The sequence below is a fragment of the Ceratotherium simum genome, chromosome 8, assembly GCF_057802395.1.
Source record: "Ceratotherium simum simum isolate JZ-2026a chromosome 8, ASM5780239v1, whole genome shotgun sequence".
NCBI lineage: Eukaryota > Metazoa > Chordata > Mammalia > Perissodactyla > Rhinocerotidae > Ceratotherium > Ceratotherium simum.
In genome coordinates, this window is record NC_141907.1 from 48,792,269 (window position 1) to 48,811,695 (window position 19,427).

Sequence of the window (19,427 nt, forward strand, 5' to 3'; positions counted from 1 at the left end):
GGATCTGAGTTTAATCTTACAAGAGTATGTTGAAAGATTCAGTTAAGAATTTCAGAAAAGGCCAGAGCAGGTGGCTCATTATTTATATCAACCTTCTGATACAGATTTTTCTGAAAGACGGTATCTTTCCACAATAATATAAAATATTGATGAGTGGGAGGAAGGGAAGTTTCTTCAATAAGGATTCTAAATCCATTTATTCAGGGTGAGAGCATTCCCTGTTAATGTGTAGCCTCATGAGGTGCATTTCTCATAAGACTGACAAGCTGTAGAAAACCTTAGGCCTTGGGAAATGAGTTGCAGAGTAGTTTCTTTTGAAGAGATCAATTCTTGAGATTGGTAAAAAGCAAGACTATTACATTAAATAGTGGTATGAACTACTATATTTTATAAATGAAACTAGCCAAATTATTTGAAAGCTTTCTGTGTTTAATTACCTACCTGCCTTTCAAATGGGAATATTGGTTTTCTTATTATGAATATTGTATTTCCTATGCCTATAGTTTGGAATGGTATGTTTATTCAGTCTTAGCTTGATTAACTTTTCCCTTGTTTTTTCCAAGTTTGTACTGTATTTTTAAGCTTATAATATGATTTCTTTTTAAAAATAATTTTACTAGAGGAATGAGTTTGTAAAAAAAAGTAGAATGTTCAATAAAGCAAGTATGAGTGAAATAAATTATTTATTTTCAGTTTGGAAGAGGTGAATAAAAACTGCTTGGCCAATACCGTACCATTAATCTATTCTCTTTTCTCCTTTCTCTCTTTACTTCTCTCTCTCCAATAGAAGTGGAACAAAAAGGTAATTAAATACCTTTCATAAATTATATACTATTTATAGGCTAAGTTATTTAACAGTTTAACATTTAGTTAAAATAATTTTGTTATTAATTCTTATCTATTTTATGGAAATTTATTTACTACTTCTGCTGCTCAACTTCACTTTAATCTGTTGTACAGACCAGCGCTGGTTTGATCCTTTTATCCTAAAACAGTTTTCAGTGTCAAATTTTCAACCGTGCATTTTATTCCTCTTTATTTTTAAGTAAGTAGTCAGAAATCCAGTAGATGGTGATGGAGAGTGATTGCTTTAGGTTTTTTTATTTCTAGACTAGATAATTTTCCATAGCTCTGTGTGTGGTTTCCCCTGTTCCTTTAATTTTTAACTATTAGGGGCAAAGGTAGAGATGGTTTTCTGAAATACCTTAAAATAAATTACTTTAGTAACCAAGGGCTGATGATTAACTAACATAAAGTTTATATACACTTTTGACAACAACACCTACCCATCCTTTATAATTATAGCCATCATATTAGAATCCTGAGAAATTCTTCTAATCCTCCATTTTATTATTGAGTATAAATTGATGATGGCCCTCTATCCTTGCTATGGAAGATTTTGATACTCAACTTTTCCCCCAAATTTTTCATTTCTCCAAAAGTAAAACTTTGGGCATTTTTATAATGTACTTTCCTTTTTAATAACCTCCAAATCCTAGCTGAGTTTCATCTTAGGCTGTTTTCCATTGGATCTAGGTTTATAGTTGCTGTTAAAGAGCTAATCACTAATATCAAGAGAATAATACTTTAATCATTAAAATACGAGTCAACATCCAAATTCTTTGTGATTTCCTAATTTCTCCACCCAGTACACTTCTAATCATTTCAAACATAACAGTGGACTGCATGATTATTATTCAGTGTCTTTGCTTTGCAAAAATATTAGAGCAGTGTTTCCCATAGCAGGTTCAGCAGAACACTACACTCCAAACAGTCTGTAGAAAGGGTTCCATGATCAAGTTAGTTTGTGAAATTTGCTCACCCTCCCCACTTCTCCCCACTTGGAGATTCACTAATGTATCTAAGCCGTTAGAATCTCTCCCACAATTCTATTTAATATGATATTTCTTAAACACATGTAGCTAAGGGTCCCTTTTTTCTTTCTGTGTTAACACTTAGCTATATGACTTGATTCAGGTGCTTCAAGGACCACACTTTGGGAAACATTGCTTTATAGCCCCTTCATTACAAATGAATCAGCCATGCCTCCTTACCACCACTCACATGATATGCTACTGAATCATACTAAAAATCAAGTGAATCAGATAGTTCCTGCCCATTTCAGTCTGAAGTATGAGCAGCAAAATATTATAGCAAGTAATCCTGTTTTTTAATGCTCTTCTCATGTAACAGTAAAAGGTACATGTTTTTAAGTTCCAATACTACTGTATTTAACAGGACATTTTTAACTGATTAAAATCTAGATCTTGGGTTCTTCTCTGTAACCTTTCACCTTTTATTCTTTCCTTATTCCTTCTTTCCTTTCTTTTTCTTCCTTTCTCTTTTTCTTTCCAGTATCCATCCGTCACTCATTTTTAATTGTGTGGGTTGCATGCTCTGTGTGTGCTATAGCAGCTTTAAGAGCTGTTTTGCTAGAAGATTCAGTGGCCTGTATTACAGGGCTTTTCTTTTCCTTTATTGTTATTTTTTAAGTACTATTGGATTTCCATTTGTTTCTTAATGATAACTATTGAATAGCTAATATTATAGAGTGAAAACAATATTTTTAAAAATTCCTAAATAAGATACATAAACACATCATGTATAAACATTTTTATTTGCTGTATGTCTATAGTATACATAGACATATGTCACATCTGTATACATATATCCAAAAATATTGTCACACATGTTTGCAAAGGTAAAATCCAAAGGAAAGCACAGCTACTCATAAAAAGGCCAAATTTTTTCGGCAAATGAAATCAAAATGATTTTGAGCAAAAGTCAAAATCAATGTGGAAGACTATACTTTGTGTTCTCAGAAGAATACAGCAAAGTAATTAATTGGTGGTGGGTATCTCTTGTTAGAGCTACACGCCATTTGGTGAAAAATAAGAATATATGACAAAATATTAAAATTAATATATATATATTATTTTAACTCTTTTCCCTTCCAACAGTTTTTCTTTGTCCTGGACTACTAAAAGGAGTATACCAGAGTGAACATTTGTTTGAGTCCGACCACCAATCTGGGGCATGGTGCAAAGACCCTCTGCAGGCTTCTGACAAGATTTATTATATGCCCTGGACCCCCTACAGAACTGATACCCTGACTGAGTACTCATCCAAGGATGACTTCATTGCTGGAAGGCCAACTACAACCTACAAGCTCCCTCACAGGGTGGATGGCACAGGATTTGTAGTGTATGATGGAGCTTTGTTCTTCAACAAAGAGCGCACCAGGAACATAGTAAAATTTGATTTGCGGACTAGGATAAAGAGTGGAGAGGCTATCATAGCAAATGCCAATTACCATGATACCTCCCCTTACCGATGGGGAGGCAAATCTGACATAGACCTGGCAGTGGATGAGAATGGGCTGTGGGTAATCTATGCAACAGAACAAAACAATGGTAAAATTGTCATTAGTCAATTGAACCCTTACACCTTACGGATTGAAGGGACATGGGATACTGCATATGATAAAAGGTCAGCTTCCAACGCATTTATGATTTGTGGGATTCTGTATGTGGTCAAGTCTGTATATGAGGATGATGACAATGAGGCCACAGGGAATAAGATTGACTACATTTACAACACCGACCAAAGTAAGGATAGTTTGGTGGACGTACCCTTCCCCAATTCATACCAGTACATAGCAGCTGTGGATTACAACCCCAGGGACAACCTTCTTTACGTGTGGAATAACTATCACGTCGTGAAATATTCTTTGGATTTTGGACCTCTGGATAGTAGATCAGGTAAGTTTGACTTTTGAGGGTACTCGAGGGGGAAATATTTACAGTTCTCAATAAGTTTATTGCATGTTTTGATTAGACCTTCTTTGTGGCCTTCCTTCTGCCCATGTACCTGAAAATTGTTCATTGTCTTTTCATCTAAAACTATGTTGCTGTTAATCACTTTCAGCTGTAAAAAAAGTATAAGAACCCGACTCTCTTTTGTACAGCTAAGTCTCCAATCTTTAGCTCTTCTTTGAAGGGCATATTGATTATCAGCTGGTTAGTTCTTTGTGTAGTGAAGTATACAAAACCTTTGTTAAAATAGTATGCCATCCTGTCTAATTAATTGTGACATGCCCTCAGAGGCTCTCTCCGCTTGGAAAACGTCAAAGGGTTGGCTTGATATAATGCCTCAGGAGCCCTACAGCAATATATTCACCTTGCAGAGAGCATCGTATGTGACCACCCCTATTGAGAATGTTGTCAGTCAGTTTGAGTCTGAGTTATCTGTCTGAGTATACCCAATTAATATTTACAGAAAAAAATTCATAACATAAAGAAAAAGTTGATCTCAATTTTATAAGAAACAACAATGCAAAACACACCTTTGAGTAAACTTAAGATAATCTTTTAATTTCCATTGTTTAAGAGGGACTTTTTCCCTTTTAGGACATATTGTTTCCTTTTAATGTTATTTAAAGACAGTCATAAATTGCTTTTTATTTTTTTAATTTTTATTTACACAACTGAACAGTATTATCTTAGTTTAAAAGTTAAATTATTTTAACAAGCAATGATACTGTTCTCCATGATAAAGTATAATGGAAAACTAAGGTACAGGTGTCTGAATTTTGATAGTAATATAGCACTTCAAAGATTAAATTATTTTTTTCATTCAGTGTTTACATGTTAATATTTCTTATTTTCTGTATTGTTTTTACCATGCTTTTAATAGCATGCCATTCTATTTCCTAACTAGTTCATTATGTACATATCTTCTTATACAACTAGATTCTAAGTTCCATATGGCCAATGACCTTGCCTTACCTACCTTTTTATTATATATATATATTTTTATTATATTTTTATCTGACCATTATTTCTGCCTTCTCAGACATGAGTGTAATATATGGCATATGTAAAATAAAGGCTCAATAACTCTTCGTTGAATGAAGAATGAATGGCTTTCCACTTCTTATTCTGATAGAATATCAAATTAGGCGGCATTTTCTCTAATCTCTGAGAGGCCTTAGTCAGAGTGACAGCAATTCTTTCCATGGCCAGCAATGCTGATATTATGTTGCATTGCCTCTTATGGAAGGAGAAGCTAAATATGCAACAGCAACAAGAGCAACTTCTCCTTACTAAGTCTTCAAAAAGTCTCCCAGACCAAGTGCAGTCTCTGGCTCACCTCTGTCCAGGTAAGGTTTTTCAATCCAGTACACCCTTCAACTGAAAACCTAAGCAGGAATCAATCATCTGGATTATTCTGGGAAGACAATTCTTTCGTAGCTGTGATATTCTGAAACCAAAATTTATATTTTGCCAGTGAAAACTCTATTGAGCAGTAGTTCTGAGACTTTTTTGACTCTTAATTGGAACAGGAAGCAATTTCTAATTGCCTCCAAAGAAGTAATAAATAATAGCTCATCATCATCTTTTGGGGTTAATTGGTGAGTAAGGGGCAGTGACATATTTCACATTTTATTTATTGGAAAGATCATGCCTTATTTTTCTTTAGAATAATAGGTTAAAATTAATTAGCATTCCAATTTGATTTGATGGACTGAAGCAAATTCTTGGCTTAGTTTTTATAAATTATCCATAAAGAGTAAGATGATACCATAGTCCCAGGTATTTAGAGACTTGCCAAGAAAATATTTATGACATACATTAATAAACTTATATGTGTGTGTATCCATATATTTGATAAATCATTGTAATTGTGGACATAAGGAAAATTGTACACTCATTTAATTTTATTTGTTCATCTCTTTATTTATGGGAGTTAAAATATGGGCCATCTTGCCCACATGTGCTAGTGCTCATATTTGTTAAAAGAATGTTATTAAAGTGGCAAACGTCGAAAAATGATAAAGTTCAGCTTTTGAAACATATTCCTAACTTAAGCCAGGAGATTCAGTTTTCGCTCTTTAAATAATAATGTGGACCTTCTCTGTTTTGCAAAGAGTGAGATATCACCTGTATTAAATTTGTAAATATAATCGCAAGAAAAAATATCAATTTTCATGCCTGAATGCTCAAATTAAAAGGCTCATACTTTGGCATGGACTTAACTACAGTTTAGAGGTGGAAAGAATAAGTGTAGAAGTAAATTTTATGCATGATATGTGTGTCTATGAGGATTTCAATTAGCATTAACAGAGGCTGTTCATCTTATTCCACACATTTTCAGCTGGGTGTTCTTCTTTAGTAAATTACATTGACATTTTTCAAAGACATTGCCTTTATTATGGAATTCTTGTTATAGATCTTGTTATGTGTCTATGTATGGAAACCAACTTACTATAAATATGTTGGGGTCAAAAAGACTAATTCTAAGTCTGTAGATCTAAAGTGTATTTACTGTTGCCAGCTGTTGGAAGCAGGCTGAGTATTTTTGTTCTGATTTCAACTGAGTTCTAATCAATGAAAATTCACATTTTTGAAGTTTTTATGTAAAGGATAGCTATGTTTTACTTCTTATGAGTGTAACTATTCAGTACATTAAAAGATCTGGGTGTTGGAAGTTGAGGCAAGTTGAGAAATATGCTTCTCTTGCATATATAAAAATCCTCATGTGAAGCATACACATACGTAGTGTACTACTCCTGACCATGAGCTGGGGAGTCTGAAGTACTGGGTTTCAATTCTGCCTCCAGGGCCTGTTTGACTGTGGGCACGTTTGCTCAGCCTGTTGGTCTTGGTTTCCTCAACTATAAAATGGAAAAAGTGGGCTGGCCCTGTGGCTTGGTGGTTAAGTGCGCGCGCTGCGATGCTGGCGGCCCGGGTTCGGATCCTGGGTGCGCATCGAGGCACCACTTCTCCGTTCATCCTGGGGCCGAGTCCCACATGCAGCAACTAGAAGGATGTGCAGCTACGACACACAACTATCCACTGGGGCTTTGGGGGGAAAAAATAAAATAAATAAAATCTTTAAAAAAAAAAAAAAAATGGAAAAAGTAATACCTACCTTAGAAGATTATTGTTAAATTTTAATGAAATGATATATGTCATAGACATAACAAACTTAACCTTATAGCTACACACCAACCCTACAAGGACCATATTATCCACATTTTCTAGACAAGGGACCTAAGGCACTATGGCTCCTATAACTTATTCAAAAACCGCCCAGCTATTAAAGTGCAGCCTGACTTCAGACTCATGCTCCTCTCTGTGACACCAGTAGTGGAAATATGCTTACTGAGGCTGTGTGTCTAGATTCATTCATTTGATAGAAGTGATCTCAGTATCCCCATGTGCCAGGGACTCTCTAGATGCAAATCTAATTTGTAGTTTTCATGATTAGATAATTGCTGTAGATTTGTGCTCTAAAAAATTGTGTCTGTTCTTCAACCATGAAATCAGATTTTTTTTTTTTTGACAAGACTCGATTTTAAATTCTGAAATGGTAAACTTAAAAGAAAAACTTGACTTCTCAGATTTATCCTAAAACGTAGTTTCAGAAGTCATTTAATTCTACTTCCTTACTTTTCCCAACTCCCATTCTCAAACTGCTAGTTATCCTGTATTTTCTTAGGTTGGTTCAGTTATGTGGCATTTATGTTTGTATTCTTTTTCAAAGGAAAATGTCCTGGGGAATGGTAGTTTGTGAAACAGGTTGTTTTCAACAATATCTATATAAAGAAATTAATGTAATTTGATTTTTTACAACTTATAGTTCAAATATTCATCTTTGACTAAAAGTCAAATTTCTCCTTGAAAAGTTCTTTAATGGGCCTATTCTTCTGGGCAAAGTTTTAAAAAGTTTAAAATTTGTTCTCATTTTTCTCTAAAAACATTTTCAGAACATTATACTGTCATCACTTACTGTGCATTACATAAAATGCAAGTTTGCCAGCATTTTTTGTAGTTTTCTAGCATCAAGTTAGTGGGAAAATGAATCAGAACTTATTTGATATTGCTATTCATATAACAGTTTATAAATTTTGTAGAAACAGTTTTTTAATAATGTAGTTATATCTTGCATCTAAAACAACATACAAATGCAAGGAATTTCCAATTTATAATAAGCTTTGTTCAGGAACTAATGAGACTTTGGTTCACATTGAAATAATCTTGTTGATGTTGTTTCGGTCATTTTTGTTTGCAATTCCTTATAGAGTGCCTGATAAATAGTAGGTTCTCTGTTAAGATTTATTGAATGATTTAAGAAATAAATGAATGAATTATAATATACATATATTTTAAAACCTTCTTATTCAGAATATTATGGGAATGGGAGTATTAGCCCTGAAATTTGTTCTATTAAGATTATGTGTATGCTTCTCAGATAGTCTTCTTCACTGTTTGTCACACACTTCTATAATCTAGAAGTTTTATAAATCACCTCAGTTATTTCCCACCCTCACCACCCCCCGTTAGCTTCTTCCTTTCTTCACTCAGATTGTAGTGAGCTTTGATAAAGTAAAGGGAGTTTAGCAGATGTTAAGGAGAAGTGCCAAAGCACATTAACACCTAATGCACTTTCTTCCAGAAGTAATTAGAAGAAAATTAAAGTCAGTAGTCTTACAGTAGGGAAGTAAGTGAGCGACTGTTCAATGAATTTTATATTCAGAACATATTTTCAAATTTTTCAGTTGGCAAATTGCAGGAATTTCTTTAACTTAGAAAAAAATGGAAAGTGTCTTGTATTCAGAAATCAGTAATAATTGTGTTCTGTTGAGAATGCATTTTGTCTGCAAAACAGGTGGTTTTGGACACCTGTATCAAAAATGCTAGTAAGCATCAGCCCCTGAGTATAAAGTAAATGTGAAAGTGCTTTCTCTATTTTTTCTGAGCAGAGCACCAAATCTAGAACTATCAGATCTAGAATTTTCCTCAAAGGTACTTTTAACTGAGCCTTTTTCCTATATTATAAAATGTGATATAAACTGTACATTCATCAATTGCCTTCCATTGGCTATCTTTTATAAGATATACATTAAAAACCTCCAAATAATATTTAGCTATTTCACAGGTTATTTGAGAGATTCTTAGGGCGGCATCATAATTCTAAAACTGATCCTGGTATATCTGGTGCAAGGGAATCAAATAGTTGTATCACTTGCCTTTAGCTATTATCAGTGACTGGTGTTGACAGATTTTCACCCTTTAGTTCATTCTCTCAAACCACCTTCTGCTGAGTTCATTATCCGTTAATAAATAGGTGCAAGACATGAGGTATTTTCTTTGACTCGTCAAGTTTGTTTCTAAACTGTCCATAGAACAATCTCAACTCGCCTTGTCAAATATACAAATGTTTTCCAATATTTCTTACTGATGGAGGAGAAAGTAGGCTCAGGTTGATAATAAGAACAGTCAGAGAAGCCCAGCTCCAAAAATTTCCTAAAATTAGTATGTCTAACAGATCAAAAAATCTATTGGTTGAGGGCCTTTCCATGGTGTAGTGGTTAAATTCACGCACTCCGCTTCAGCGGCCTGGGGTTCATGGGTTCAGATCCCAGGCGTGGACCTATGCACCACTCCTCAAGCCGTGCTGCGGCGGCATCCCATATACAAATAGAGGAAGATGGGCACAGATATTAGTTCAGGGCTAATCTTCCTCAGCAAAAAAAGGGACGATTGGCAACAGATGTTAGCTCAGGGCTGATCTTTCTCACCAAAAAAAAAATCTATTGGTTGAGATTTAGTGAAATACATCATGTAATCCATAGGAACAATAGAGCGGTAAAGACACGTAGCTACTGTCTCGTGCGCCTGCTTTTCTGCTTCCCAAATGCAATCCACATTTTCTTGGAAGCCATTTGAGATTATGTAAATATAACCATTTTTATATATGCTGAAAGATAGTAGAATCTAAAACAACAAAAAGCCTAAACACAACAGTTTAACAATGCAGATAAGGTGAACCTTCTGTCCTTATAATATGCTAATTAAATGCATTTGTGTCTCTGGTAAAAGCTGAGGCTATATAGTGATGAATAAGAACTTTAAACACACATGACACCTCGTTAAAATGTAATTTTCACGTCATATATCTGAGCGTTTTACTTTGACAGCTGAGTAATGTGAGTGCTGGGCAGGGAATCTTGAACATTTTGAAACTATCACGTGTTTAATAGGTAGCTGCGTCTGCTTCCTGAACGGTTTAGTTAAATATGGTGCACCCTAGTCACCAAATAGAGCCTGAAAGCAGTGGAATCTTAAATCAAACTTGTCCTCAGCGTGTGGGTTATGATTGCTTCACAGTTCCACCTGAGATGCCACATTGTCTCTAAAGTTTAATTTACGTCAGTCTTAGTAGCAGAGTGAACTGTACACAAAGAAAAAGTAGTCAGCTACTTGTTGCTAATTTCCTCCTGGTCTGAATGTTTATGCACCAGCTGTTTCCCTGTCTGTGGAGGAGTCCCCCCTTTTTCTCTCCAGTGCTTCTTCATAGCGTGTAGTGACAGCTGCTGCCTGAAGGGCATTGCTGCTGGTGATTTTTCAGGGAGCACAGCCAAAATTTGCAAAATTTGCAAGAGCTCTTCCATTACCACTTAACGTCAGCTGAATTCTCTTGTTTGTTTTTACCTGTCTTGTATTTTCCTTTCTTCATAGTTGAAGGTTAAACCTTTCCAGAATGACACTTGCTTTTCAGGCTCTGAGTATCAAAATCACAATCCTGTACAAGGCAAAGCTGGACCTGGCTTTTTACAGCTGAGCCCAGTGTTAGCCATTCATCTAACATCTAGGTGACCTTCCTAATAAATGAGACAAGATGCAGGAAGGTTCACAAATGTTACTAACTTATTAATTTTTTTTCTACAAACCGATGTCCCTGATAAATGTATATTTATTAGAAAAATAATCAAAATCATCTCTACATGTAACTCACAGGCATAAAAAAATGACTTGTGAAGAAGCGTCCCACTCACACCAGCTGTCCTTTCTGTAGCCATTTCACTGCTCATTAGCACATCCACCAGAGGGCAGGCAGGTGGAACTGAAATGCTTTTGCTGCTCATAATTAGCACATCTTATAAAGACGGGCGATAGTGGCTAAAATGAGAATTCTGATTATTTCTAAATTATTATAAAGGGTTCCCCTTTAGAATACTCTACTTCTACCCACATTAGCACAGATAAGTGAGAATTGATTTTATTATATAGCAATCTGACATTTGCTTTATTTCTCTGTTTTTTTAAATTTTAGGTAGTGTTTAAGCACCTTAGAATAGGATTGACAAGCAAAAGTATGAATTTAAGTACAAACGTTATTTCCCCCTTAATTACTTTTCCACCAGAAAGCTGAATTCTCAGATAATAATGATTCATGACCAAATAATTTAAGATACATAAATGACAGGTAAAATCTACTATGCTGTATAATTTTATGGGACGAGACCTGTTGTCAAATTTCCCTGAAAACAAATGGAGAGTATCTTTTTTCATTTGCTTAATAAGAATTCTGCCTTATTCTCTTCATGGCTTGCAATAGTAAAAATTTATGGCCAAGGTCTTTGCATCCACTTACTCCAATGAAGATACAAATTAAAATGATTCAGTGCTTTCTCTTTGAAGTGTCTTGTGACTGAAATATTTTAGCCTTAAAATTTAGATGTTTAAAAATGATGTTAGAGGGGCCGGCCGGGTGGTGCAAGCGGTTAAGTGCAGGTGCTCCGCTGCGGTGGCCCAGGGTTCGCCAGTTTGGATCCTGGGCGCACACCGACGCACCACTTGTCAAGCCATGCTGTGGCGGCGTCCCATATAAACTAGAGGAAGATGGGCATGTATGTTAGCCCAGTGCCAGTCTTCCTCAGCAAAAAAAGAGGAGGATTGGCAGATGTTAGCTCAGGGCCGATCTTCCTCACAAAAAAATAATAATAATAATAATAAAAATGATGTTAGAAAAAACAGTTCTACCAAAAATATACAAATGCAAGTGAAGTGTTAGGTATTTGTTGATTTGATGACTTTGTATTATCTCTCATGCTAATTTTTTTAATGAGAAATATCTTTGAAGAAACTTTTGCCTCTGAGAAACAAGAAAATGGCACTTTATTTAGGAACATACTATTCAATAAAAATATAAAATTGTGATTTTTAAAACATAGTAAAGTTTTCAAAATCTAGGATAATGTTGCTATATAGCATACATATTTACACATTAAACAAAAAATTTAGATTTTTATATTTTATAGAGAAGCCCACTGAGAGACATAAGTGGTAATGGTTTGTGAAGCTTGAAAGTGGAACTGGAAACATGAAGAAAAAGCCAAAGATGAAAGTGAAATTCAGGCACAAAATCAGACCTGCTGTCGAATGCAGAAACAGGAAGTCAAAACTGAGCTTAAATCAGAAACCTTGATTCTTTCTTTCTCTGTTTTCCTCCTTCCTTTCGTCTTTCCTTCCTTCCCTCCCTCCCTCAGGAAATAGGTCTTTAAGTATAGCTGAGGCCAGCACTGGGCTATGCTCTGTGGTTACAACTGCGAACAAGCAGGCTTTGACCCTTCCCTCATGGAGCTCACAGAGTAGTGAAAACAAATAAGAAAAAGAAAGGCAGTTGTCCAAAAATACTAGTAGTACCCACTGTTATTGAGTGTTTTCTTTTCCAGCCATTTACATAGATTATCAAGTTTAATCCTAACAAAAATCATGCTAAGAAAGCATCATTTCCATATGAAGAAATTGAGAATCAGAGAAGGTATATGACTGAAATGTCACATACATAGTCCAGAGCTGCAAGTAGAATCCCAGTCTGTCTGACTTTCTGCTATGTCATGTTGCCTCCATCAGTTGAAGAGAATACAGATGCCACAGCTAAGGAGGGAGGGGAAATGCAGCAAGAAAGTGCACATGTGTTAGAATGTAAGCAAAGCAGGTCAGATCGAGTAGCAAATGCAAGGCAGCAAGGACACATCAACCTTCAAGTAAAGTAGGAACAAGCAAACAGTAACTAGTGTTGTAGCACACCCACCATCCCCTCCAAATTGTGTTAAGTTTCACACACATACCTTAACCCTTAAAAATACACACTACAAGGCACAGATGAGGAAACTAAGACTCAGGAATGTAAAGTCACCTGCCCAGAGAAACCCAGTTTGTAAGTGTAGATGGGCTTCAAAGAAGCCCAGGTTTGTTTGACTCTGTAATCATGAAGCTGAAACACTTTATATTTACACTGAGGAAAATTATAATGAACACAAGCGTACAACAGAATGTGATATAATGGTGCGTGGATTCCATGGGGTGGGGGGTGTGTGTGTGTGTCTGTGTGTGTGTGTGTTCTTGGAAATGCTTGAAGAAACAGATTTAATTATTAGAGGATTGGAAGACTTAGAAACTTTTGCAGAAATTCTGCACAATTTGAAAGACTTTAGAGGTTTGGGGACTGGCTCTTTATTAGATTTAATTCTACTTAACATACATTATTTCCATTTTCTTAATTCAGATACATTGCTAGCAATACTCTCATGGTTACTATCTATGAGCAAGACTGGCAGAATGGTGAAAAAGCAAAATGAAGAAAGAAAAGAGTTAGGGAAGAGAGAAATAAAAGGGAAATAATTTTTTTTCCCTAAAAATAAATGGACAAGAAATGAATGAGTTCTCTTTCTTCCAAGGGAAGGTGATGAAAGATCATGCATTTAAAAATGTTAAAAAGTTATTTCCCAAGATTGCTTTAACTAACCTCAAGGGGTTAAAGATAAAATTAAGGGCAAAGTGTGGAATGCTTATATATTGCTGGTTGGAGTATAAATTGTTATAACCACTTTGGAGAGCAACGTGGCAATAGTAGTAAAACCCACGTCTAGGTGATAAGCTTACTTTATATAGTAGCAAATCCACTTCTAGGTTTCTTCCCTAGAGAAACTTTCATACCTGTGTGCAGAGAGACTTATATGAGGGTGTTGGTTATAGCAATGTTTCAAATGACATCAAAGTGGAATATATGAACTGCCCCTCAGTGGGTGAAAGGATACAGGGTAGGGTAGGGAAGGAGGAAAGAGCACACTTTGTGCGTAGTTGCCCTGGTGAATGATAAGCAGCTGGAAGAGAAGATATGGGTGTAACAACCATCTGCACTGGCATCAGAGATTTTGAAAGCCCTGGTCAACATGGAGGGTAGAGGGAAACATTATATGATCAGTTATCCCTTAGAAAGAAATATACTAAGTCAACTATTGGTACCTATGAAATGATAAATAAGAAAAGACCTTACACTGGAATTTACTCTCTCTCTCTAGTCTCATTTGGCCACAAACTGGCTTTAATAACTCAAAGAAGCCAGGATTACAACTTCCCAAAGCACCAACAACCTTTAACTCCTGTAACTCTTTCTACTAAATCATTACATTGTTAGTAAATGAAGCCCTCTCTAGTCAGAAAAGGAAAATTTTACTCTGTAATTTTAATTGAGTGTGGCCTATAATAGTAACTAACAAGTGTTTCAGGTATTGTGCGTATTAAACAATTCTTGAGAGTTGAATTGATTGAAAATTATTTTTTATATCACCTTCACTGAATTTTCCCCTGAATATGAGTATGAATATATTGACTTGCCGTATATTGCAGATTCCTATGACAGCTTTTAGTATCACTATAATTTTTAAGCTTTCAGGAGCATGGCAAAGTACTTAGTGGAGGAACAGGACTACTACTTGGCTGATCATGTTCCAGAATTACGAATTTGAAATACCGTGGCAGAGGTTCCAGTACACAGTTTTGCAAGCATGGAAAATTTTCTAAACCTAACAGTGAACAAGAAGAATTATATGTGAATAAGTGTGGGGATTTTAGGTGTCTGATTTACTACCGAAAAAGAGAAGCCAATCAAAAGAGATATGTGCCATAAACGTATTGAATTTCAAGACAGAATTCACATAAGGAATATCAAAAATAATCATCTAGTGGAATTGAATTGTATATTGAGGTTAGAGTCTAAAGTCATTTATTAAAGTAAAATTAAATATAATCAAAATTATTTTTGAAACCCCTTTAATAGTTTATGAAATATAGTGAGTTTTAAAAAATATATCCCTATAGAATACAGAGATAGTATTATATGTGTAGTATTGTGCAATGTATGTTCTACATAATAAAAAATACCTTTACAAGGTATAATTTTGCAGTATTTTAATTACATAACAAAACTACTTGAATTCATGTAAATTAAATGTATTTAACAAAAAGAGTTCCATGGGTATTTCTGTGTAGATGAATCCTTTTTGTAAGAACTTTTTTCCCCAAACAATGCATATATTCTTCTTGAATATATTGATTTGTACTTTCCCATTAAACTTGTATACAATTATTAGATCACTTATTACATGTCTCAACACTGCAACTAAAAACGTTAAGTGGTATAAGAATATTTAATGATATGGGAAATGTTCGTTATGTATTGCTACATTTTTTTAAATAGCAGATTTAAATGATTTGAAATTTAGATTACTATACATTTTCTCTACTTTTGTTTGTGTTTGAAATTTTTTATAAACAGCTTTTTAAAAATGATTTATGATTATGTAGGTTGGGCCTGTTTTTATTACACATAGTACATATTTCAACAAGCATATAATCTAAAGTTTTAATGGTAGTTAATTTCTGAATGGTTCAGATTTGAGCTTTTCTGGGTTTTATCAAATTTCTTTAGTGAATATGTTCAGTCTTTGAAATAGTAAATAAATTTCTGAAAATTAAGCTAATATTCCACATGAATAGAGTACCAATAATCTATTGAGAATTCCGTGATGGAGTATTAAAAAGGCCTAATTGTGTTCAGGACAGTTATCCAGCTAACTAATTAGCACCTTCATGTGTCTAGGACACACAGCTAAGAAAGTGCCAAGGCCTTACTGAGAGAATGAAACTGTAAAAGAGGAGCCTTACTCTATTGCTAGTTTTTTCGTTTGTTTGTTTGCTAAGGAAGAAAAATTTGTAGTTCTTAAAAGCATTGGGTATTCCTAGAGACTTTTCTACTGTTTGATTACAGAGCTCTACAAAAGTGTATAACACAAGATTGAATCGACTCTCCTATGGAAATATGGAATAACAGAGTAGGCTGATCTCTCACTTCAGAGTCCTAAGAAATCGTTCTAATGTTCCATTACATTATTTGGTTTAGTGGTGCTCTCTATCCATTTTGACGTTTAAACTGTTCAAACCATCAGTTTTCACCAATTGTTTATAAGGATAAAAATTGAAAAGGGAAAAACATAAAAAGAAAACCATCGGTTTAAATATACCAACATTGAATTTGAATGAAAGGAGAGTCAACCATTCTAATCAGAGATGAAACTTTAAAATTTTTACTTTTAGCTTTAACAGTAAAACAGGTAAATTTGCCCATCTGAAACATTCAATATTATTTTTTTATTTATACAACTATGCCCTTTTTATGTTCATGATTATATCTCCTAGATAGGAGTAGTAAGTATATCCATTCGATGAATACTTTTGATGAGAGAGAAGCACTAATGGTCATTATCATGGTGTAATGATATTAAAAATCATTTAGAAGAAAGTATTAGAATGTTTTACCATGATTTTATGTACTTATTTTGGGAGACAAATAATTTTGTTCTAGTGAACAGTGGGTTTAAATACTTTGGTGAATTAGAAGCCTCTTTTTATATTTCTTTGTATAATAAAACTTAAGTATGTGCAAATAGATTACAGGTAACTGATTCCTGAATTATATAGGATAATGGATTCAAAGTGTGGACCAATAAGAACGTGTTACAAATGCAGATTCTTAGGTCCCACCCCATATTGAATCAAAAACTATCGGGGTGGATCCCAGTCATCTATTTTTAACATTTAACAATTTCAGCTAAATTTGAGAATTACAGTATAGGCCATAACCTGTACTACGTTAGTATACACTACAGAGTGTTATAAAAATGTTACACTCTTTTTTTTTTTTTAATTTCTGTGACTATTTCTGTTGATTGCCTTTAAATGTTTCCCAATCCCCCATCTAATGACTTCTGCAAAGAGACTACATAAATCACCGAGGGAGGGAGCATGTTAAAATGAAGATTTCCTGTCTCTTTCTCATCCCATCAAATCACAGCCCTAAGACATTGATTCAGTATGTGAAGTGAGGCCCAGGATATTATTTTTTAGAGATGATTCTGGTTTGGAAAAGAATTACTACTCTAGATTCTCTAACATATCTTAGCACAAATATTGTCTTAATGCATTATGAATCTATGAAGCAATATATACTAACTACGCCCTCTCTGGGCTAAGGCTGCTCTGGCAGTGAAATGCATCACTCTTTTATTAAATGACCCTGTTTTGTGTCCTCGTAGAATTACCACCTGTGTGGTTAACAGAAAAGAACAGCAGACTGATACAGGATGGACACGTCCCCCTCTCAGACTTGTCCTGGCAAAGCAAGGTGCCATTCATCTTTACCTTGAATAGCTGGAATAAATTAACACAGTGAGAAGAGCGATGAGACTCTGGGCAATCATACAGTGCTTTGCAACTGCTCGTGGTCTGTTCATGTGTTGGGAAAACAAACAAAAAAGGTGACAAATGGGCAGGAAAACAAATTAGACCTGTCACTGTAGTTGAAAGAATGTAGTAACCAGTGGAATCTCATCCACACCATGAGCAGTAGCTCAGACTTCCGTATTTTAATTTAAGGCAAAGGTATGTTTCATACTGAAAATGGGAGTAGATACAATTCTGAACTTTTCATTTATGGTCGTAATTTTCCAGGTGTACTAACACATAGTCTGTAATACATGATGGTTCCTTCTTCTGTCCGCTCGCACTGACTTTCCTAAACATGGACAGGTGAAGAGCTGTTTCGAAATGCTATGTTGCTGCCTGAGTCCAATCATTCTTTCTGACTGTTAATGTATTCTGGCTATTCAAGGCTGGCATGAATGGCACTCAGCTTTGCCAGCTGACCTCTGAGTGAATGCAGAGAACGTGCCCATCCTGTATCAGGCTGATGTGTAACCATTATTTGGTTCAGCCGCCTCCTGCTCTTACTGTTTTAAGACAGAAACATGTGGTGGCTTTGCCCCACCCCATAAAACTGTAAAATTTAAAAGCACATTTTCCAATGTGAATCTCTTGAATTAAATATTCTGATATGCTTAAAAGGATCTCAAAAAATTTATATCTTTTTAATTTGTAAATTAAGATTGTGTATGGAAGGGCTGTCTCACTTAACGGAACAACTGTTTTTAAGAGAAACTTTATGTTAAATTCTCCCTTCGCCTCTTTTTTTATATGTATCATTAGAATTATCCTTAGAAATAATTGGCTTAGTGACTAGGGTGAGTAGTTGTTTCTTCCAAAGATCTTTTGCTCAGTTTCCTTTAATTCTTTTAATTTGACACCAACTCTTCCACCAATTTAGAGCTGGAAATGTAGTCATTCATTCTTGTTGAATGAAGTTTGATTTATTTATTTGGACTGTACTCTATTCTGATTAGATGTAAGACAATTCTGCTCTTATTCCTGTTTAAAATAATATGAAAGAGTAAAAGCAATAAAATAATTAAAGCCTTGCACAGCCTTGGGGCTTTTTTGCATTTCTAAAGTACAGGAAAAAGGAAAATCTAAAGGATGGATCAGTTTCTTGTTTCACTAATGGCCATCATGATTACCTATTTTAGATTCTAAGGATATTCTTTCTGAGATAATTCGGAGGCCTTTTAGATTTTCTTAGTTATTTTATGTAATAAGGCTAAAAAATTTTACGTAATTCACTTTAACAAATACTTATTGAATTCTTAATTTTGTGTCCAGCTCTGTACTCAAGATCTTAAATGAATTAGAATGGATATGTGATGGAATTGATCCTTTTAAATTCCAGAGCAATTCTTTTCAGTATTCAAGTGGACTGATTATACTGCTTGAAATGGGATGAGTAGGATAGTTAGTTATCATTTGGCAGAGTATCGATGGGTACTATAGGCAGAAATGCAACGCTGGCCGCTTCCTAAATATGTGAGCTTCCTGTAATTTTGACATGCCCAGCTTATACTAGATTCCTTTCTTTTTCCATTAATGAGAAGGAATAATATTCACTGATTCAGTCTGTAGCTCTTGGCCATTATTTGCTGAGCCATATAAACAATGAGCAGCTGTATCATTGTTTATATTGCATGATTTTGTTTATTCATTTTAAAAATTTTATGACAGTAGTGTGGCTTAGCAGCATGCTTATGGTAATGAAGAAGTTAATTAGCAATATTGAGCAAGACTTCAAGAGATGAGTTTTAATAAGTAGTGCTAAAAATAATACAGTAGTCATCCACAGATAAACATAATAAGACTCAAACAAATGGGAAAAATGGTCAGATTACAGGAAAAATCATATTAGAATCCTTTGGCTTTCGGTTTCAAAGGAATAGTACAGATAAACAAATACTCATTCACATTACTGAGAACAATGACCGTAATTTCCCTGTTTTTTTTTCTGCCTAACATAAAACTACTACATGGGTAGAAAATGGAAAATTACTTTAACAAAAAATAAGCAGTCAT

At 34.7% G+C, this 19,427-nt stretch overlaps 1 protein-coding gene across 19 annotated transcripts in view; it reads left to right on the top strand.

The window, feature by feature from the left end:
• Positions 1-19,427, top strand: part of ADGRL3 (adhesion G protein-coupled receptor L3) — an 812,769-nt gene that overhangs the window by 492,194 nt on the left and 301,148 nt on the right. For all 19 annotated transcript variants that reach the window (XM_087434392.1, XM_087434383.1, XM_087434386.1 and 16 more), the window contains one exon: positions 2,961-3,761. In XM_087434392.1, coding sequence (XP_087290518.1) covers positions 2,961-3,761 — 801 coding nt within the window. The remainder of the gene's footprint in view (positions 1-2,960; positions 3,762-19,427) is intronic.